At 36.7% G+C, this 20,351-nt stretch overlaps 2 protein-coding genes across 3 annotated transcripts; both read left to right on the top strand.

Moving 5' to 3' along the window:
• The first annotated feature begins 1,879 nt into the window (after positions 1-1,879).
• Positions 1,880-6,687, top strand: si:ch211-126c2.4 (uncharacterized). Of its 2 annotated transcripts, XM_057349833.1 has the most exons (9): positions 1,881-2,020; positions 2,445-4,440; positions 4,544-4,586; positions 5,116-5,271; positions 5,462-5,551; positions 6,068-6,133; positions 6,218-6,289; positions 6,373-6,444; positions 6,573-6,687. In XM_057349833.1, the coding sequence occupies exons 2-8, from the start codon at positions 2,464-2,466 to the stop codon at positions 6,438-6,440; spliced, it is 2,472 nt and encodes an 823-aa protein (XP_057205816.1). In that variant the 5' UTR covers positions 1,881-2,020; positions 2,445-2,463; the 3' UTR covers positions 6,441-6,444; positions 6,573-6,687. The 2 variants fall into 2 exon arrangements, with proteins under 2 accessions (XP_057205817.1, XP_057205816.1); XM_057349834.1 differs by lacking the exon at positions 6,573-6,687 and having other exon boundaries at positions 1,880-2,020; positions 6,373-6,445.
• A 244-nt stretch (positions 6,688-6,931) lies between these two features.
• Positions 6,932-20,018, top strand: slc7a3b (solute carrier family 7 member 3b). The gene is made up of 12 exons (XM_057349936.1): positions 6,932-7,062; positions 9,449-9,858; positions 10,112-10,273; positions 10,549-10,723; positions 11,955-12,073; positions 12,159-12,381; positions 12,682-12,821; positions 12,900-13,002; positions 13,099-13,331; positions 13,544-13,710; positions 17,631-17,739; positions 17,918-20,018. The coding sequence occupies exons 2-12, from the start codon at positions 9,489-9,491 to the stop codon at positions 18,061-18,063; spliced, it is 1,947 nt and encodes a 648-aa protein (XP_057205919.1). The 5' UTR covers positions 6,932-7,062; positions 9,449-9,488; the 3' UTR covers positions 18,064-20,018.
• The last annotated feature ends 333 nt before the right edge of the window (positions 20,019-20,351 follow it).

Below are 20,351 nucleotides of genomic sequence, written 5' to 3'. Positions count from 1 at the left end.
TTACATTGTTTTATTAATAAAATAAAAACTATAAAACATTTGTATTTTGTATTATTTTGTTATATTTTTAAATAAATTATTTTAGTATGACACACTTGAAATAATTGTTTAAAACAACAGTTGTTTTTATTCTTATAAATGAGCGGTTGTCAACACTGCTCTTTGGGAACCACATCATTACCCTGGGATCACTGATATATAAAAGATGCACTTCCTATTCTGGAATCAAGCAACAAGCAGGTTTTATGTCAGGCTAATGTTTAAGGAAATGTAATATAAAATTTAGCATATAGTATATATTGCAAATGGTACATCTTGCAGAATAAATAAATAAAACACGACCATAGTTGTCAGGAACAGTCGACGCTATGATGACCCCCGTCACTGACAAAGTGATAACCACCCTGTAAGAGAAATTTTTAATGATTGCTGGGAAACTTTAAATACAAAAGGTAAAGGCTTTGCATGGAAAATTAAGGAGTGGGTTAAGGAAGATGGTCTACTCAATATCAGTTGCCCCAATAGTTGTGATATCCCCAATCCCACCAATTGGATACTTGCACAACCATAAGTAGATGTAAAATCACACGAGAACAAAAAGGAAATGGATGAAGCCACTGTATTTGTTTAAGTAATTGTGTAAATTAATATATAAAATCACATACTACTCATTTCTTCAGATATATAAAGACGGTTCAAAGAGTGTAGACACTGAAAGGACATGGGCTGCATTCTATGTTCCAGAGTTTGAGGTGAGGAAGGCTGGAAGGATAACAGACGGCACATCAGTATATACGGCTGAGATGACAGCAATTCTAATGGCATTAGAGTGGGTTTATGAAGTTAGACCTGAGAAGGTGATAATATGCTCAGACTCAGTGGAAGTCCTTGTGAGTTTACATTCATTGGAACCAAATAGAAACAGAAATTTTAACAGAAAACATCATTAGGTTATACAATCTACGACAGGTGGGAATAATAATTCGACTTATGTGGGTACCAGCACATGTGGGAATTCAAGGTAATGAGGAAGCAGACAAAATAGCCAAAGAATCAATAAAGATGAATGAACCAAGTATAAATATTTCACTCAGTAGATCAGAAGGAAAACATTTTATTTTAAAAGCATGCAATAAGAAATGTCAGAGAGGTTGGGACTCATGTCATACAGGTCGGCACTATTACAAGATTCAAACCATAAAGAATAGTAAAGCAATTCATACTTAAGCAAAAGAGAACAAGTTATATTTACACGTCTACAAACAGGTCATTCAAACATAAACCATACCTTACACAGTATAGGGAAGCATAACACAGGTTTATGTGATGCCTGATCAGTGGAGGAGACCGCATGTCCTGATGATATGTAAGGCATATAGAGAAAGGAGGAGTCTTAAGGAAGAATTACAAGCATCAGGGTATCAGGAATTTACACTAACCAGCTTATTAAACGACAGACCAAATTCAGGAATACAAGTAAAATGCAATCATGAGATTTATAAGAGTAGTGGGTTATATAATAGGATTTAGGAGTGCATAGTTCATTCTCTTCACACTCCATCACAGTAGGTGGCGGTATTTACCCATTAGGTTGGTTCGCAACCCGCCATAAAATACAAAGAAGAAGAAGATAATTTAAAGTTTACAATATTATAATAAGCACATTGAACAAAGAGAGAAAAATAAAAGAGAAATACATTCTTCCTTATATGGAAATTTCAAAACACACATACACACACACTCACACAAAATAACGAAGCAAACAATAAAAACAAAAAAAACATTATGTACAGTAAAAAATGTATGGTAAGAGGCGGGATATTAATTTGAAAAAAAAAATCAGCTTATCATTCTTTTGTTGTTTATAGACCCCCGCCACTAATAGAGGTCGATGTTGCGTTTGGACGTCTCACGGATCCGCACTCTGATTGGACGAGGACTGATCCAATCACTAGAACGTCCTCCGTTTTCAAAATCGAGACGGAAATAGCATACACTCGCTGTGTTTTGAGATCTGGTGGTAAGGTCCTTTTTTCTTTAAAAGATTGCGATTTATTTGCTTAGAAATTATATTGTACTTATTAGTTTCGAAGAGAAAACCATACATTTTCAACAACAATTTACTAGACGTGGCAGGACGATTTATGTTGCTATGGTACAGACCAATGACAGTTATACAGTGAGCTTTCAAGTAAAGGATTCAATACAAACTGAGTGTTGCATTCATTATATTTTCACAACTAATATCTGGAATTTTTCCTGTTTGTCTTGATTCCTTTTTGCTAAATGTGTCAGTTTATTGTTTATATTTAACGTTGAGTATTCAAGAAATTCATTTAAACTTACTTCCTTTTGTAAACAACAGTTTGTACATCCCCAGTGAGATATGTGACTTCCTGAAACCTAGTTATTGACAGTCACAAATGAATTTTCTTTTCTTTTAGTGACACACCTGTTATTGGCATGGAGAGCTTTTTAAGGTGGAAGCTTACCCAGGGTGGCACCATTCTGGGTGGATCGTCTCTTCAGAAGCCCATTTCCTCCTTCCAGTCAAAGAAATTGCCAGATGTCTGCTCCAGTTTCTATTCAATTGCAGATGAACCCTTTCCACAAGTTTCTGGATTTCTCGAAGACACAGCCGGACAGTCTTTCCTTGATAATGAAACAGGAACCGCTTTGAATTCTGCTGCTTGCATACAATCAGAAAGAGTTTCAAAACATAAGAATGAGGTAGATATAGCACCAAGGAATGAGACTGCCAACATCTCTGATCTTAATTTTATTATGCCTGGAGTATGTAGCCACTTGGCAGATGAAAGCACATCTAGTAAATCACTGCAGAATGATAAAGACATTACGAATGTAACAGCAAGCAAAGTAGAAGGAAACAGCAATGATTTTAGCAATATTCCAACAGTTTCCATTACATCTTTCGAGAAATCTGATTTCATAAGTGGGGAGAAGAACAATACTTTTGATGTGACTCAAGATTTGAAGGAAAGGTGTGGAATTAATACTACAAACACTGGTATTAATGCAATTGTTGATCTACACGACATTAAGAACACCACTTCTGAGTCGGTCCAGTCTCAGGAACCTAGGGAGGGTTCTGATGCTAGACTTAATTCAACAGTAGATCTAGATGTCGCTCGTATAAAATCAGGTAATGCCACTGTCGACCTGGTCCAGACACCGAACACTAAAGAAGATTCTGACACTGGTGTTAATGCTACTGTGAATTTTCCTAATCTGGACTGCACGCATGATAAAATAAATTCATGTAGTGATAACAGTGGCGCCTCAAACACTACTACAGAACGGCTAAGTGAAAAACATGACGGCACTATAGTTATTCAGCCACATGAGCTAGAAGAGGAGAGACGGGATGGAAGCCCTAATTCTACTAGGGATGCGAAAATAATGAGTCCACTTACAAAGATCTCAGAGAAAGCTAATGTAACAGTTGAAAGTGTGGAGCAAACTGAAAGCGCTGCTCTTCAAGCCTCAGGTGATATTCAGTCAATCTCCGTGTCTCTGAAGCCAGGTGAGGGGTCTTTTACTAAACTTAACACAACCACTCAACTGGCTGTCCCAGACCTTCCCATTTTAAAGAACACCACTATAGAATTCAAGTCCTCAAGCACAGAAATAACAAGCCAGGCTAGTGATGTCTCTAAATCGGTTATGAGTAATGCTGAAACGGGCTCTAAAAACAGAGAGGCAGAAGTTGAGACTAGCACCACAGCTTTTGTTCACCCTGTGGAAACTCCCTCAGACTCTTCTAAGATTAATGTAGATGAATGCCCCCCAAAAACATCAAAACCTGGTTTTGTTGACTCTGAGTGCATTCAAAACTCTGACACAGGAAACATCAGCCGAAACAGTATTTTTTGTCTGGATGACACGCTGGACATGAAGACCAGCTTCATGGTCACATCCACGCCTATCGTCTTTGGCAAAGAACCCAGGTTTGAAATACTGAGAGACGCAAAGCCTACACCTATGAGAAAAAGGCTCTCGGTGATCAACAGTATTGAGGCACATTCATGTGAAGAACTTGTTGGAACGAGCCATCATGATGGGACCGTTGCCGCGCATGTGACTCAGAGCTCGAACCGTAGTCAGAAAGTCTCGACACACTGCACTTCAGGTCACAGTACATCAGAGCCAGTGAATGAGAAAAAACCTCCAACAAAACCAATAGTGAAAAGACAGCTACCTCAACTCTCCTCCAAGCTCAGTCATCCAAAATCCGGTCTGCCACCAAGACCGCAGTCATCCATGAACTCCTCAGCAGCGGTCAGACCTAAGACGGTCCAAGTGCCAAATCAGGCTGAAGCATCATCATCTACTCTACCTGGCAACAAGAAGGCAGGACAGCTGAATAAAGCAAAGCACATTGGAAATGTCAATTATACAGCATCAGCCGGCCCTGTTAAAGTAGGAATTTTGCCAATGACTATAAATTGTAGATGACTGGTTTAGTCACTACCAGATTATATTTGCACTAGGTTTGATTAAATGACGTGTTTGTTTTTAACAGACACCTGTGGTTTCTTCTGTGCCTGGGTATACTTTCACAGCAGGTGAGTTGTTTATGCATTAATACACATGTGTTTGTTTAAAGGGATAGTTCACCCAAAACTAAAATTCTGTTGTCATTTACTCAACTTCATGTTGTTCCAAATCTGTATAAATATCTTTGTTCTGCTGAGCAGAGAAAGATATTTGAAAGAATGCTTATAACCAAACAGTTCTTGGGCCCCATTATTGACTACCGTAGTAGGAAAAATACTTAACAAAAAAAAAAAAAGTTTTTGTTGTTGAACACAAACGAAGATATTTTGAAGAATGTATATAGGACAGCAAACCGTTCTGGGGCACTTTTGACTACCATTGTCATTTTTCCTTCTATGGTAGTCAATGGGGTCCAAGAACTGTTTGGTTACAAGCATTTGTCCGAATATCTTTCTCCGTGTTCAACCAAACAAAGAAATTTATGCAGGTTTGGAACAACTAGAGAGTGAGTAATTCATGACAGAATTTTCATATTTGGGTGAACTATCCCTTTAATTTTGTACAATTGTTAATTTCTAAACTAACATGTTGTTGCAGTTTCAAAACTTTCAAGCTCCGGTATACCACAGATGAAACCATCAGGGCGACAGCCTCCAACTCGGAAAAGAATGGCTCTCAAGACCCCACAGACTACACGAAGCTGTGTTGAAACTGTTCAGCCTCCGTCCAGTAATAAACCATCAGGATTACCAGGTACTTTTGACAGTGACAGAGATGTTCTCAACTTGTATCCTAGATACTGTAATTGTGGTTTAGATTAGGTTGACAGTTTTATAATTGTAATATTTATTTTTTGAAATGCTAGATTATATCGACAAATGAAAATGAAGGGCACTGTATTGATTGAAAAAAAGAATGTTTCCTCTAATTCTATCTATAAAAGGTATGAGGACAAGGAATTCACTGCTTCCCGGTCTGGGCCAAAAGCACTTGAGCAATGATGATTTGCCTTCAGCAAAGAGAAAAAGAATTGGTATTACCTTTTGTCCCTTTTTCTTTATTTTTGTCATCATTTGCTTCGTTTATTTGTGAGATTTGATAGATGCATCTCTTATATGGTCTTTAATAAGAGCAATGATGGGTGACATGGAAACCAAATTAAAGTATTAAGTAGCTGCAGATAACCCTTGTACAATACAATGTGATGGTTTAAATAAATACATACTTTTGTTTCTTTAAAAAATTTGAAGTCAAAATCAAAATCTTTTGGAGCTTTGACACTTGTCGATAAAATGTGAATTTTCAAAATAACCAAAATGTCATTCCTGCAGTAGTTTACGCATGCTATGTATAGCCTTCTTTCTCACTTCAGTTTCTGTCCACAACATTTTAGTAAACCGAGTTTATTGGGCAACCAAATAAAGTCATTATTAACACAGTTGTTCTTATTTGCTTGAATAGTTGTAATCCAGATTCATGTTAATAGTCAGACTAGATGGTCTTTTAGAGCCTTTTTTCTGACATTTCTTTGTCTTTTTTGCATCAACAGGGCCTACTGTTCATCCTACAGTAGTCAGTGATGCTGTGCAACCAGCCGAAGCAGCCCATGAGTCAGGTGGATTGATCATCGTATAGCTAATGCATTGAAATGAGTTACCACTTGTGTAGTGTCTTATCTCTTTTAACTTCTTCCTTCCAGACTGTATTAATTGTTCAAAACATCACGAAAAACTTGAGAGGTTCCTTGAAGAGCTAGTGAGATTACGATCAGGTATTCTGTTTTATTTCTTTCCTGTATGGAAATATTTTTTACTGTTTGCTTCTATTAAATGTTTTCATATTGTTATTTCATAGAGTGTAAAAACTGGGGACCATTGCACGAAAAACTTGAGAAGTGTGTAGAGGAATTAAAGAGAATTTAAGCAGGTATTACATCATTTTACACTATGTTTTTAACTTTGAGGTTTCCACCTATATTAAATCTTTTTTAATGTGTGTTGATTGTATGCAACTTTTAAAACACTTTCTCTCCCTCTCTCCCCATTGCCACACAGGATAAAAGAAGAAAATGTACAAGGAAATTTAAAATGTTCTAATAGTTGTGGAAATTTTATGCAGTTATATGCATTTATATATTGTTCTCAATGTAATGTGGTTTGTTAATAAAATTGAACCTTATTATCAATTTAATTCCCCCATTTTGTTTACATATTTTTAATGTATGGTTTATTGATTGTGTTATGTGCTTGGCAGTGGATCAATATTGTTCGTTTTATTATCTAAAATGTATCAACAACTGAAGTAGGATTTTCAAGGATAAAATCACGTTGCTGAATAACAATTACCGTTGTCATGGACAACACAGGTTGTATCGTTATTGTGTTATGTTGACGTCACCAACTGGTCCTTATAAGGCTTGTATTTCCGTACAGGATATAAAGCACGCTTGTTAGACTCATTTATCCGTCTGATCAATTCATGCAGCGCGAGCATCGCATGTCCGTTTAATCCGCAGGATTCTGATTCGTACGTCGTCTCTAAAAGGTAACTGCTGTTGTTTGTCTTTAACCCCAAATGCGTATTCTTCGAAATATGTCAAGTACAAATTATTGTTAAATTTATAAATGGATTATTTTATTGTGGGGAAACATTAGGCGGAAATAACATTTTACAAGCATCCTCGTGGTGCTCTTGGCGCGCGCGCGCGCAGGCTGTAGATATGTGGATGGTTCAAAACCTATTGGCATTATTGTAACTTAGGTGTATACATACAATGTGTATAATAAACAATTAAAACCAAGTAAAATATAAAATAATTTGAGTTTGTTCTTTAACGTTCGTCTTCATAAAATATTGCAATCAATTTAAAAACACGAATGCGCGTATTATATTATTTTAATGTTGGTAAAGGCAACCTCAAGGTATACACATAACTTTAAAGGTGTACAGCATTTTAATAAGCTGCTAGTTTTATGAATTTCTTTTGAAACATCTCGACTTGTCGCTCTTTAATGTCCTCGGCAGCATCTATGTTTTGTTTTGTAGTAATAATTAATAATGTGTAAAAGGTCAGTTATGCTTCCGAAGTAAAGATAAGCCATTCTTAACTGAATCAATACCTGTGACAAATACCTTAGTTTTTAGTGTGTATCCTGTGACTCTTAATAACAATAGCATCATTAATGTTAAGCTGTTGAGTCGTTTTATAATGAAAGTCCATTTCCTTATAAATATGAACCAAGGTGTGTCAGCTAGTGCTGCTGGTTTTCAATTGATTGTATGTCATAATTTGCATGATTTACTGGATACCTGTCATATAAAGATTTATATTTACAGTTATAGTTATTCAGCTCACTTTGTTAATTAAGACCTTTGCCTTAAAAACAAAACTACACATCCTTTCAGGTGTAATAATGAAATGTATGTATCTAATTATTGAACCAGCAATAGTCCCCAATGCTGTCAGCAAAGATAACCACAATGGCAGTCTCCAGACACTGTTAATTCATTGTCTGTTGCATTAAATATTATTTGTAGTTGTTTGTTGTTGGATGAAATGTTGTTTGTACAACTTATTGCTTGATTATACTCTTTATTTGACTGCAGAGAAATTGGGACTGTACCGTATCTGCATGTTTTATGAACAATGTCTGTGCAGTTTTATTTACTTGATGTTAAAAAGCCTCTTGACTAGAATCTGTTTAGAAGATTTCATTCATAATATGATAACCAATGCACATCATACACATTTGACCACTGTTGAGGTGTGTTTAGATTCTGATGTGCCACTTGTGGGTTTCGCGTAATGCCCCTCATGGTATACGTCTTGCAGGTTACCACTAGTGGAAGGAAATGTTTTCTTTCTAGTGATGTCATGGAGTTACGCAGAAAGAGGTGTACTTTACTGAGTATTAGATCACATGATCTTATTTTTAAAATGGTCATCCTTGTTCCTTCTCTATAGTTCATCAGATCACACTCTTAAGAATCCAGTGAAAATGCTTAAGGAGTCAAGAGTTAGTCATTCAAAACAATTTGGCAGTTGCATGTTTACTTCTAGTGTTGTGGTTGTAGTACCACAGACAGAATATGATCAAATATTAATGACTGCTCAAGCTACTGGACACAAACCTTGTGTGCTTTATTTAACTGATTTCTCAGACACTGTTCCATCTGAAAACTGTGTAACTTTAAGTCTTTTTATGTGTGTTTTGTATTGGAAAGAGTGAAATCACAATAGCATGACCTTTATAAAATATTAAATGGTCTTCCTGTGTACACTCCCTTGATAATTGTCTCCCATTATTTTTTTTCTGTTGACCTAGTTGTTGTCCTTGTTCATTTCATTTTAAATCCAGCCAAAAGTGCAATTAATTAGTTTGGTCTTGTCTGAGACTTATATCCACACACAATGTCAATGCTCCCTATGTGGGATTTGGAGTTTTTGTACTACATGGATTACATCTGACTAATTAAAGGAGTGTATAGACTTAGATTTAAACTTTCACCAGTTAATTCTCCTGGTAAACCTGCCCTGTGGTCATATGTGTTGTTCATAAAGTGCAAAGTGATTTGTCTCGGGGTGTGCTGGGAAACATGCAAAGGCCTGCATTTCTGTTGTGTCGCCAAATAGAATAAAAAAAAAAAGATTGTTTACAGATTGGTTTCCTGATTATTCCCCCTATCTGCAATTGGTCGGTCAAAACTGATAGTCCCACCCAGAGTCCCACCATTGGCGCAGCCAGTGTTTGGATGCCCAAATAGACAGACGAATATTTTATCAGTGGTTTTTTCTAGGTCTTCAGCCTATGTGAACAATTGTTTTTACGAGGAGATTTTAAACACAAAAATTACAAACCTCAGCATCCCTATTGTATTGTAGTCAATTGGTCAAATTTAATTTTTTTATGTTGTTTCTCGCTTCCTTTAGTACCACCAGCATTTTTCTAATCTCCTCACCGCGTGTCATAATGACTAAAAATAAACTGGCCTCCTTCGGGAAGATGCTGATGAGACGTCGTTTGCTGGACACCAGTCAGGATGAAACCCGCTTCTCTCGATGTCTCACCACGCTGGACCTCACAGCCCTAGGTGTGGGAGCAACACTGGGTGCGGGTGTTTATGTCCTGGCTGGGGAAGTGGCCAGAGACAAGGCTGGACCTGCCATAGTGCTTTCATTCCTCATTGCAGCCCTGTCTTCAGTTCTTGCCGGTCTGTGCTACGCTGAATTCGGTGCACGGGTTCCCAAAACAGGATCTGCTTACCTGTACAGCTATGTCACAGTGGGTGAAATATGGGCCTTCATCACAGGATGGAACCTCATTCTGTCGTATGTGATAGGTGAGCACGTGGGTCCAAATTTTATGGCGTGCTTTGGCCTTTTGCATTCAAGTATACAAATTAACCATCAGCCCCAAGAGGTGATTCTGAATGCTCGTCCAAGAGTTTGATCAATTAGATGTAATTACAGATGTGTTTAAGTGGACTTTGTACTGTATGAAGTGTTTTTCTCTGGAAATAAGGGCTCTTGACATACCAGAGGAGATCATAAGGCATCTACTCCCTGTGACATCTGTCTCACTTTGTTTCACAGGCACTGCTAGTGTGGCAAGAGCTTGGAGTTCAACTTTTGACAGTCTGGTGGAGAAAAAGATCTCTGGTTTCTTTAAAGACTCCATGTCTTTTCCAGATACTGGAAAAGTGTTGGCTGACTATCCAGACCTGTTCGCTCTTATCCTGGTCATGCTACTGACTGGTGAGAAGAATGTTTTTTCTTGTGATACACTTGACTTTTTCATCACCTGACACATTATAAACAGGTGTTTTATTGATCCGGCTTCGCTTCCCTTCTATTATTTCATAAAGCGAGGCATTGTAGTGCACAGAACACAAAAAGGAACAGTTGTTTTTTGATTCTCAAATTTTTAATACCAATATACTCATTTGTAATAGTACTGTTTTTTTACCATTGCCATGCAAAAGTGGTGAAGTTGTGTGTGAATTTGTTCCTTCTCACCTCCTACGCTGCAGGATTATTGGCATTTGGAGTGAGTGAGTCTGCACTTGTCAACAAGATCTTCACAGTAGTCAACCTGGTGGTTCTGACATTTGTCATCATATCAGGCTTCGTGAAAGGCAACACTGCCAACTGGAATCTTACTGTGGAGGATTTTATTAACAGCACCAACCAGTCGCTAACAGAACAGTAAGTGAAACGCTTCTGCTATTAGACCTAGAAGTAGACACACCAATAGAAATCAAGAAAAAAGTAAAGTTTAGAAGCTTTGGCAGTTGGGCCAGTGTTATTTACTGATCACAGATGATTGTATTGTTGACATGGTAAAAAAGTATTAAAAAGCAAATGACATGATAACTAAATGAGTATGATGTTAAAATTGATTTTAAAAATACAACCGCTGAAAAAATTAAGAGGCAAAATGAACATTTCAAATTGATTTTATTCTGTGAACTGCTAACAATATTTCTATCTCAAATAAAAATATTTTTTATTTGCATTTATTTGTAGATAATGGAAACTGGAGAAACATGTCAAAATAACACAAAAAGTTTTGGTAACACTTTATTTGACGGGGTGTTCATAAGACTGACATGACACCTTCATAATCATGACATGACAAATGTCATGAATATGAAGGAGATCTTATGCATGTTTATGACAACTGCCAAATGCATAAATGTAAATGTGAATGTAATGGCCTCATGACTGCCAATGTCAAAACCAACTACATGACAGTTTTATGTAATGTTAACCCATAAAGCTACGTAGTTTCTTAAGTTTGATTATTATTCTGCTATGTCATGTTTATGACAGGTTATGTTGTCTTGATAATGTCAAGTTGTCCTGACAAAGACATCTCAAACAATGTCATCTTTGCATTAAAAATTACATAAATGAGTGAATGACACTTAATGACAGTTGTCATAAACATGCATAAAATCTCCTTCATATTCATGACATTTGTCATGTCATGATTATGAAGGTGTCATGTCAGTCTTATGAACATTCAGCAATACATGCATTTAATAAAAGTAAAACAAATTATGTGATAACCTCGATTTTTATCACAGTTTTCATGTGTCTTGTTATGCTGTCTATCACATTGCTGTTGGATGACTTTGTCACTCCTATAAGGTTTAATTTAGTTACAATTCAACAGACACTAGACTGAAATACAATACATCTAGAAATGCTGTTTGAATGAAGATCTGGAATAGTCTCTTCATTTTTTCTGTGGCTGTATATCAAAGTGATAACAATATAATATACAGTAGGGTCCAAAGGTCTTAGATCACTCCAAATCGTTTTTGCACTTTTTCATTACAAATTATATTACCATAAGAAAATACAGAATTAAAGGAATTTCAGCATTTATGAACCCAAAATGTGTAAAGTTTTGATCTCTTTTGAATCTTAGAGAAATTGAGAAAAAATTTGGCTCGGGCGGCTTTGCTCCATTCGGTCTAACCGGAATCCTTTCCGGTGCTGCCACATGCTTCTATGCCTTCGTGGGTTTTGACTGCATCGCTACTACGAGTAAGTCACGCAAAACACATCACGTAAAACCAGTATATCTTCCTTGTAAAAATTCTCACACCACCTCTCACTCCTGGTTTCATAGGCGAGGAGGCCAAAAACCCTATGCGTTCCATCCCAATAGGGATAGTGGCCTCTCTGCTCATCTGCTTTGTTGCATACTTTGGAGTCTCAGCAGCTCTCACCCTCATGATACCCTATTACCTGTTGGACGATAAGAGTCCGCTTCCCAAGGCTTTCAGCTATATACAGTGGGACCCTGCACGCTATTTAGTGGCTGTGGGTTCCCTATGTGCTCTTTCCACCAGGTATGTTAAACAATTCAGAAAGCAGAACATACATTTGTGGTTAGAGAAATGCTATTCACTCAAAGAGGACGTAGAACATTCACACCCTGTTTTCTTCCACAACCTGACGTGTTGTAATGAGAAGAAAGTAGGGCGGGACCAGACCTTGTACTACGAAGTATTATTCTCTGTCATTTTTTACAGACTAGGTTGTAAATTCCATCATAGACTATTGTTATCGGTTATACTCATCATAATTATATCATGTTATGCCTGTGTTTGTTCATTGTTCTCATCATATGTTTTAATGTTGGACTTCAGCTTATTGGGCTCCATGTTCCCTATGCCTCGTGTGATTTACGCTATGGCTGAGGATGGTTTGCTCTTCCGTTCCCTCTCCCGCATACACAAGAAAACGAAGACACCCGTGTTGGCCACCATCGTGTCTGGCATGGTGGCAGGTACGACTGCACCTTATTCATAATAAGACTGTCTGTATTTACTTTAATGTGTCTGACTTCCATAATCTCTCCCTGTAGCTTTGATGGCCTTCCTGTTTGAACTCGATGCCTTAGTGGATTTGATGTCCATTGGGACGCTGCTTGCATACACACTCGTCGCTGTGTGCATACTCATTCTCCGGTAAGTGTACTTTTTCCATACATGTCATATACAGTAGTGTTCATGAACATTCTCGGTTTTAAAACTATTAGTTAAAACTGAATTCACCGTTCACAGATATCAGCCAGGCACTCTTGGCTCAAGAGGTGTGAAACGGAGGCCAATGGAGATACAGCGGCTGGAGGCAAAAGGAGCCATGGCAGATGTGGATAGTGGAGATGAGTCTGGCCAGGAGCTAGAGACAACACCACTTAAAGAGAAGTTTCTCATCAGGCTGCTAGTGCAGCCTAGCTGTGACGTGCCAAATATGATGTCGGGCTCGATTGTTTATTCTGTAACAGGCATCATCTGTAAGCATTTCCTTGCTATCTGTTCTTTCATCTGGTTCATGATCTATTTCTAGAAACAGATCTATTTAAGGATACAGATTTATTTCCTGGAGCAACAGTCTATTTGCGCTTTCAGGAAATGTAAAATAATTTCGACTTCCGCTTCGCATAATCTCTTTAGTGAGGTCATGCATTGAACAGGTGAATGATCACCTTTACTTGTATTTTTCCAGCTGTGCTTTTCACACTGCTATGTGTGGTGCTGTCGGTGTGTGGAGAGAAAGTGGGGAAGGGCAGCCCTGTTCATATTACTGTGGTTGTTGTGCTAACTCTTCTGTCCTGCATCTGCATCTTTATTATTTGGAGACAGCCCCAGAGCAAGGAAGTTCTTACCTTTAAGGTAAGGCTTTTTGTTACTTTATGTTATACTGATATTTAGTATATGGGCCGTTCTACAGAATTGGTGCAAAATCAGAGTTGGAAACATCTTGAAAAAAATATTTTTCCCCCCGAATTTTGTTATCTGTGCAAAATGTATAATATTAAAGGTACACATTTCTAGTAATTGTGCAGTTAATTTTCATATTGTATTTTCAGGAAGTTTTGGAATATTCTTCCTCTCCCAAAATTTTGTCATTACCGAAACACAGTAATATATAATTTAATAAAAGGGATTATATTTATATATTAAGATTTTGTTTAAATCTTTTTTTTTAAATATATTTTTTGCTATTTTTAAAAATGTAAATCAATAACAGTTACAATTTTAACAATTGTTACACCTGGCTCAAAGATGTAACAAAGGGAGACGACACGGCGGAATCCATAAAAACATAACATTTATTACAACAAAATATAACCACAACACTAATCAAATAAATCAAACAACCTATCGAAAATCTCAATCAATAAGGAATATAACTAAACAAATACTAAACAAAACATAACACCACAAGGTTTGAACGTGGCTCTGGCAAAACTGCTCCGGTAACAAATGAGCAGCCGCCGACGAACTCTCGTACCAGGTTTAAATAACCACCATGACGAGCATCAGGTGCGCTCCAATCAGCCTCCACTCAGAAAACCTATCACAAAGGAAAAGAAACCAACAAACCCAAACAAACACAACTCAATCCTAACACACCCCCCCTTAAAAAATGTTTTTGTTACCACAAAAAATAATAATACACTTAACAGTAGGTACACTCACTCCAATTGTGGACAGAACTAGCCCTCTCCTCACTCCACCTCGGGGGCCCTTGACAGAGTGTCCGCTAAGACATTCTCAACGCCCTTAATGTGTTTGATCGATAAATTATATGGCTGTAAGAAAAGTATCCATCTCATTAAGCGTTGACTCGGACTCTGTAATGTATGAAGAAATGTCAAAGGATTATGATCCGAATAGATGACAACTGGGGATCCTCCCCCCACATACACATCAAAATGTTGAAGTGCCCAGATCAACGCCAGCGTTTCTTTCTCGATAACAGAATCATTCAATTGATAAGAATTGAACTTGCGTGAGAAATAACTAACTGGATGACTAATACCACCAAATTGATTTTGGAGAAGAACCGCTCCTGCTCCCACCTGACTTGCGTCCACTTGAATCTCAAATGGAAGACCACTGTGGGGCACTGCTAATACAGGAGCAGCAGTCAACACCAACTTCACATTCTCGAATGCCTTTTGACAATGAGGAGTCCACTCAAATTTGGCAGAGTTCTTTAAGAGATTAGTCATCGGACAAACGACCGATGAAAAATTGGGGCAAAAATTACGATAGTAACTAGCCATCCCAATAAATCTCATGAGCTCTTTTTTAGTACCAGGAATAGGGAAATTCTCTATCGCGCTCACCTTAGCTCTCAAAGGACGCACCATACCTTGGCCCACTTCTTTTCCCAAATAAGAAACCGTTGCCCGTGCAAATCCACATTTAGCTAAATTTCACGGTCAAATTGGCCTCCGCTAAACGCTGAAAGAATTCCCGTACCCGTGTCACATGCTGATCCCAGCTATCGCTGTAAACTACCACATCATCCAAATAAACCGCGCAGCCTTCTAAACCAGAGACTACATGATTCATTAATCTTTGAAATGTCGCTGGAGCGTTGCGTAACCCAAAACTCATGACAGAATAAGAATACAACCCCGAAGAAGTTATAAAAGCAGTGATTTCCTGTGCTCGGGGTGTCAAAGGCACCTGCCAATACCCTTTAAGTAAATCGAATTTACTGACATATTTCGCCGATCCCACTTGATCAACACAATCCTCCATTCTCGGGAGTGGAAAAGCATCAGGTTTTGTGATTTTATTAAGTTTTCTATAGTCCGTACAAAACCTGAACGTACCATCCTGTTTTCTGACCAGCAAACACGGCGAAGCCCAGCTTGAAACAGATGGTTTTGCAATGTTATTCTCCAGCATATACTGAATCTCTAACTCCAATTTTAGACGTTTTTCAAAGGGAACGCGATAAAAGCGCTGGCGTATAGGTGAAACATCACCCACATCCACGTCATGCTCTATTAAATGAGTTTGTGATGGAACGTCTCCAAACAATGATGGAAACTCTTGTATTAACTTTGACAACTCTGTTCGTTGCAAAACAGATAAATGTGACAACAAACGCTCCAAATCTTTCAGAGTCTCAGAATTTTTTAACCGAGGTTGCATCACAGCATCGTCTAAAACCATAACCCCCTCCTTCTCTCCCACCGAAGATTGACTCTGCCCTTCAGTCACAGGACTGACCACAGCGGATGATTTAACATCAGTTTGTTGACAACCGCGGGAGAAAAAAGGCTTCAATAAATTTACATGACAGATCTGAGTTCTTTTCTTTCTGTCGGGAGTAACGATTTCATAATTAAGCTCGGACAGTGCACGTACATGGTACAACAGTATACTGTATGGTCCCTAAAAAACTAAAACTAAAAAAATTTCAAGTGTAATTATGAGATTTGTTGTATTTTGAATCCAATCTTTGTAAAAGGCATAAAATTGATCATACTGATTTCAAAGTTAAGGATTCATTAGTTTATTTATACATTGAACCAAACACTATCATAACATCTTGGTTGATAATTTAATATACTTTATTTTTGACAAAACATCCCATGTTTTGGTCATGACACACACATTTTCAGTAGTGATGGTAATGTCTTGGTAGTGATCACACTATTTAATTTGCACAGCTGAATCAGACTTTCAACATTTTATGTTTATACAAATAACTAACTATGCTGCACATACGCAGCCAGCACATATAGCAGACACACATCTGACAGTAAATATTTAATAGAAAACCTACAGCTCACATTCTATATCATTACTAAACATACTTAAATACTAATGATTTGCATAACTGTACTGAGTTTTGTTTATTTCCCCAAATAAAGGATTAAGTGTTCCTTTTTCTCACTACCGAAACTATTTTTGTCACTACCGAAACAACGATACCCAGTGATATGTTTCGGTCATGTCTGTTTCGGTAGTGACAATTTTTGAATACTTTTGAGCCTAGCTCAAAGATGCTAATCAGCACATGGCAAGCACAGTTCTGAACAGATGTACACACATAAAAACTATATTTTATGGAATAACGCCCAAAAAAGTTTGCTTAATTGCAGAAAAAAAGATGTTTGGTAGTGACGTTCCTTAGTTACACACAGATTTTCAGACTTTTGAACACATTTACTTCAAAATGATAAGACAGATCTACTCACCATGTAGCTTATTAGAGAGAGGGACACAGTAATGATTCTTGATCCAAAATGTAGGGGTGTGGCTAAAATCAGTCTCAGCCAATGGACTAAAACATACACTGTTTCGGTAGTGAACATGAAAATCTGGGACACATTTTTTTACACAGTTTAATCATTTTAAAATAAAATATAAAATAAATATTTTTTTGAACTTCACTTTTTTAAAAACATCAAAAAGATGTTTTTAAAAACAACAATGGAAAAATTAAAATATGTATATATATATAATTTCATATATAAATAAAGTTGAAATTTAGGGGTTTGGGTTCGGGACACCCATCTCCCAATTGAAAGTACCCAATAAATGATGGTTTTATATATATTAAGTTTACTGATATTATTGTGGGTTTCAATAGATAATAGAAGGATCTTAGTAAACAACTAAGATTTGAATACTTGAATGCTTTTTAAATGTGTTTTTTATGTGGGACAGCAGTTTGCACGAATTTTGTGCAAAATGGCCCATATACAGATTGGTTCTTTTTTAGGAGGTATTCTCTGAAGGCTTAATATCATTGTGTTTATAATAATTCTCTTTTTTTGTAGGTTCCCTTTCTCCCCTTGCTGCCTTTGGTCAGTATGTTTGTAAATATTTACCTCATGATGCTATTCGACAGATATACGTGGTTACGTTTCACAGTTTGGATGGTTATTGGTGAGTTACATCATAGACTTGCGGTCAGTGCTAACATTGGAGTTGTTGTTTAGAAATCATGGAATAATGTTTTAAAATAGTGATCATGGGCTTTAATGATAATTATGTTCTAATTGTTTGGTAAATCGTTTTCCATAGTACTATGTTACAGATCTTGACCTCAATGTTTTCTTTTTAGGTTTTCTTATTTATTTTGTGTATGGTATATGGAACAGCTCGGAAGGTCTAAATAATTCTCCACAAAAACTTGAGCCCATTCTGCAAGGAAAAAGACCCATCTATCTGACCGAAGATGAGAGTGAAATTGAGGGGGGCATGCCCTAGGAAGAGAAACTGGATTGGTCTGGCAGCCATGTTACAACCAGTTTTGTAACATGCAGCAGTTTCACATGTGCACCTTATGTTTTATCTGAAGTCTGCTTTGAAAACTGACAAAGAGTGTTTTATACAGTGCGTCAACTGTATATTATTTCTGATTGTTTACCTTGTGTCAGTGTATAATGCTACTGTAACAAACATGTGTGAACAGTATTTGATCTAGTCTTACAAGGTCTTTATGTGGAAGTATTTTTTTCTGTTACCAGATCAGAGGTGGGGCAGAACTGTTGCATAAGAAAATGTGCTTGTGTGCAGGGTGTCTTTCTGCCTGTGGGGGTTTCTGGTCATTTAAGTTGACTCTTGTCCCATAGTGAATGGGATTGTGTTCAGGAAAGATAGTTTTGGAAAGAAGGGTGAATTCAAGTTGAGGTCAAAAAGTGAAGTCACTTTATATTTGTGACCCTGGACAACAAAACCAGTCTTAAGTAGCACGGGAACATTTTTAGTAATCGGCAAAAATACATGGTAGGGGTAAAAATTAACGATTTTTCTTTTTGCCAAAAATCATTAGGATATTAAGTAAAGATCATGTTCCATGAATATATTTTATAGATTTCCTACTGTATATGTATAAAAACTTTATTTTTGTGAGTGGATGGCCTGCTACAGTGCCTCAGATTAACAACTTCAAAGGCGATTTTCTCAATATTTAGATTTTTTTGCACCCTCAGATTCCAGCTTTGTAAATAGTTGTTGTTCCGCCAGATAGTGTCCTATCCTAACAAACCATATATCAATAGAAAGCTTATTTCTTCAGCTTTCAGATGATGTAAAAATCTCAATTTCGAAAAATTGACCCTTAAGACTGGTTTTGTCGGGTCACATTTAGTAAAACAATGTGTTGTTTGTTTTGAATTCAAAACGTCCTAGTAATTCATTTTATAAACTTGACATGATTGGAGAAAAGATTATAGATGAAAAAAATATATTTATTTGTGATATATTTAGAACTGCCATTTTGTCAGGAGTTTTCTATTTGCAAAAGTATATTCTTTATTTTTGTGATGTATTTTTGTGATGATGTATAGGCTACACGTATTTATGTACCAGTGGGAGGAAATAGTTGACATTATCTCTTTGTCATTAACTTAATATTTTTTTACTTGGGTGATGAACTTTGGTTACAATTTTACTTTTTATCATCAGCATCTAAGCACTTTTATTCCGATGATAATTGTTATCTTAAGATAACAGTTTATGTAGTTTTCATAATGTTTTTTGTGAAAACATTGGACTATACGTTTTCTTTATGAAAAGGTGGTCATGGTGGGGATTACATTGTACATGAGATTATGACAATTTACTGAGGTGTCTTTTTTGACCGGGACATGATATTTTAATTACATGAACATTAAAGCAGAATGTATCGATTTATTTTACATATCTTAATTCATTACGATTTGCTGGCGCTACAGAATTTTACAGCTAATGTTTACACAAAGCTGCTTTCCAGTTAATTAAAACCATATCTGTTAGGTGATCACGTGCTTTCCTGTGGCTCAGTGGTTAGAGCATGGCGCTCGCAACGCCAAGGTCATGGATTCGATCACAGGGGATTGCACATACTTAGAAACAAATGTAGAGTACAATGCAATGTAAGTCGCTTTGGATAAAAGCGTCTGCCAAATGCGTAAATCTTACAAATATGTATCAGTCAGTTGTAGGCCTTTTATCTTTAAAGAGAGTCAGCCTTCTACCTGGATAGCAGAGGAATAATTTTCTACTTCAGTGATGTTTACATGGCTTACTACTATGTGACTGACACATTTTTCAGAAGTATTGCTTTGCTTATTATGTTAATGGAACATGCATATTTGTTTAATCTATTGTAAGTTAAATTGTTTATGTGCATTTTTGTAAATAGCCTAAATGTGCCTTTGCTATCAATAAATATATCTAAAATGTACTAAAGTTGTATATGAATTTTCACATTTTTTAATCATTATATTGTAGAAAAACACGTTTGATCTAACGCAGTAGTTGGCTTTAAGTTATTTGGAAATTTAAATTAATGGTAAAGGTTCATTTATTTAAAATACATACATACGCATTACATATATAAATAAATATACGCTATATATTTTTTTTAATTGCGAGTTTAGAAAAAGCACAAGCAAAATAAAAAAAATACACATAAACCCCAATCCTCGACATAGGCTGTGAAATGACTGCCATACTTCTATTTGCGAACAAAATGGAGATCTGCCTTACAACTACAAATCCCCTAACGCCCT

The sequence above is a fragment of the Triplophysa rosa genome, linkage group LG13, assembly GCF_024868665.1.
Source record: "Triplophysa rosa linkage group LG13, Trosa_1v2, whole genome shotgun sequence".
NCBI classification, from domain to species: domain Eukaryota; kingdom Metazoa; phylum Chordata; class Actinopteri; order Cypriniformes; family Nemacheilidae; genus Triplophysa; species Triplophysa rosa.
Note: the sequence above shows the minus strand (reverse complement) of the source record. Positions and strands in the feature narration are given on the sequence as shown.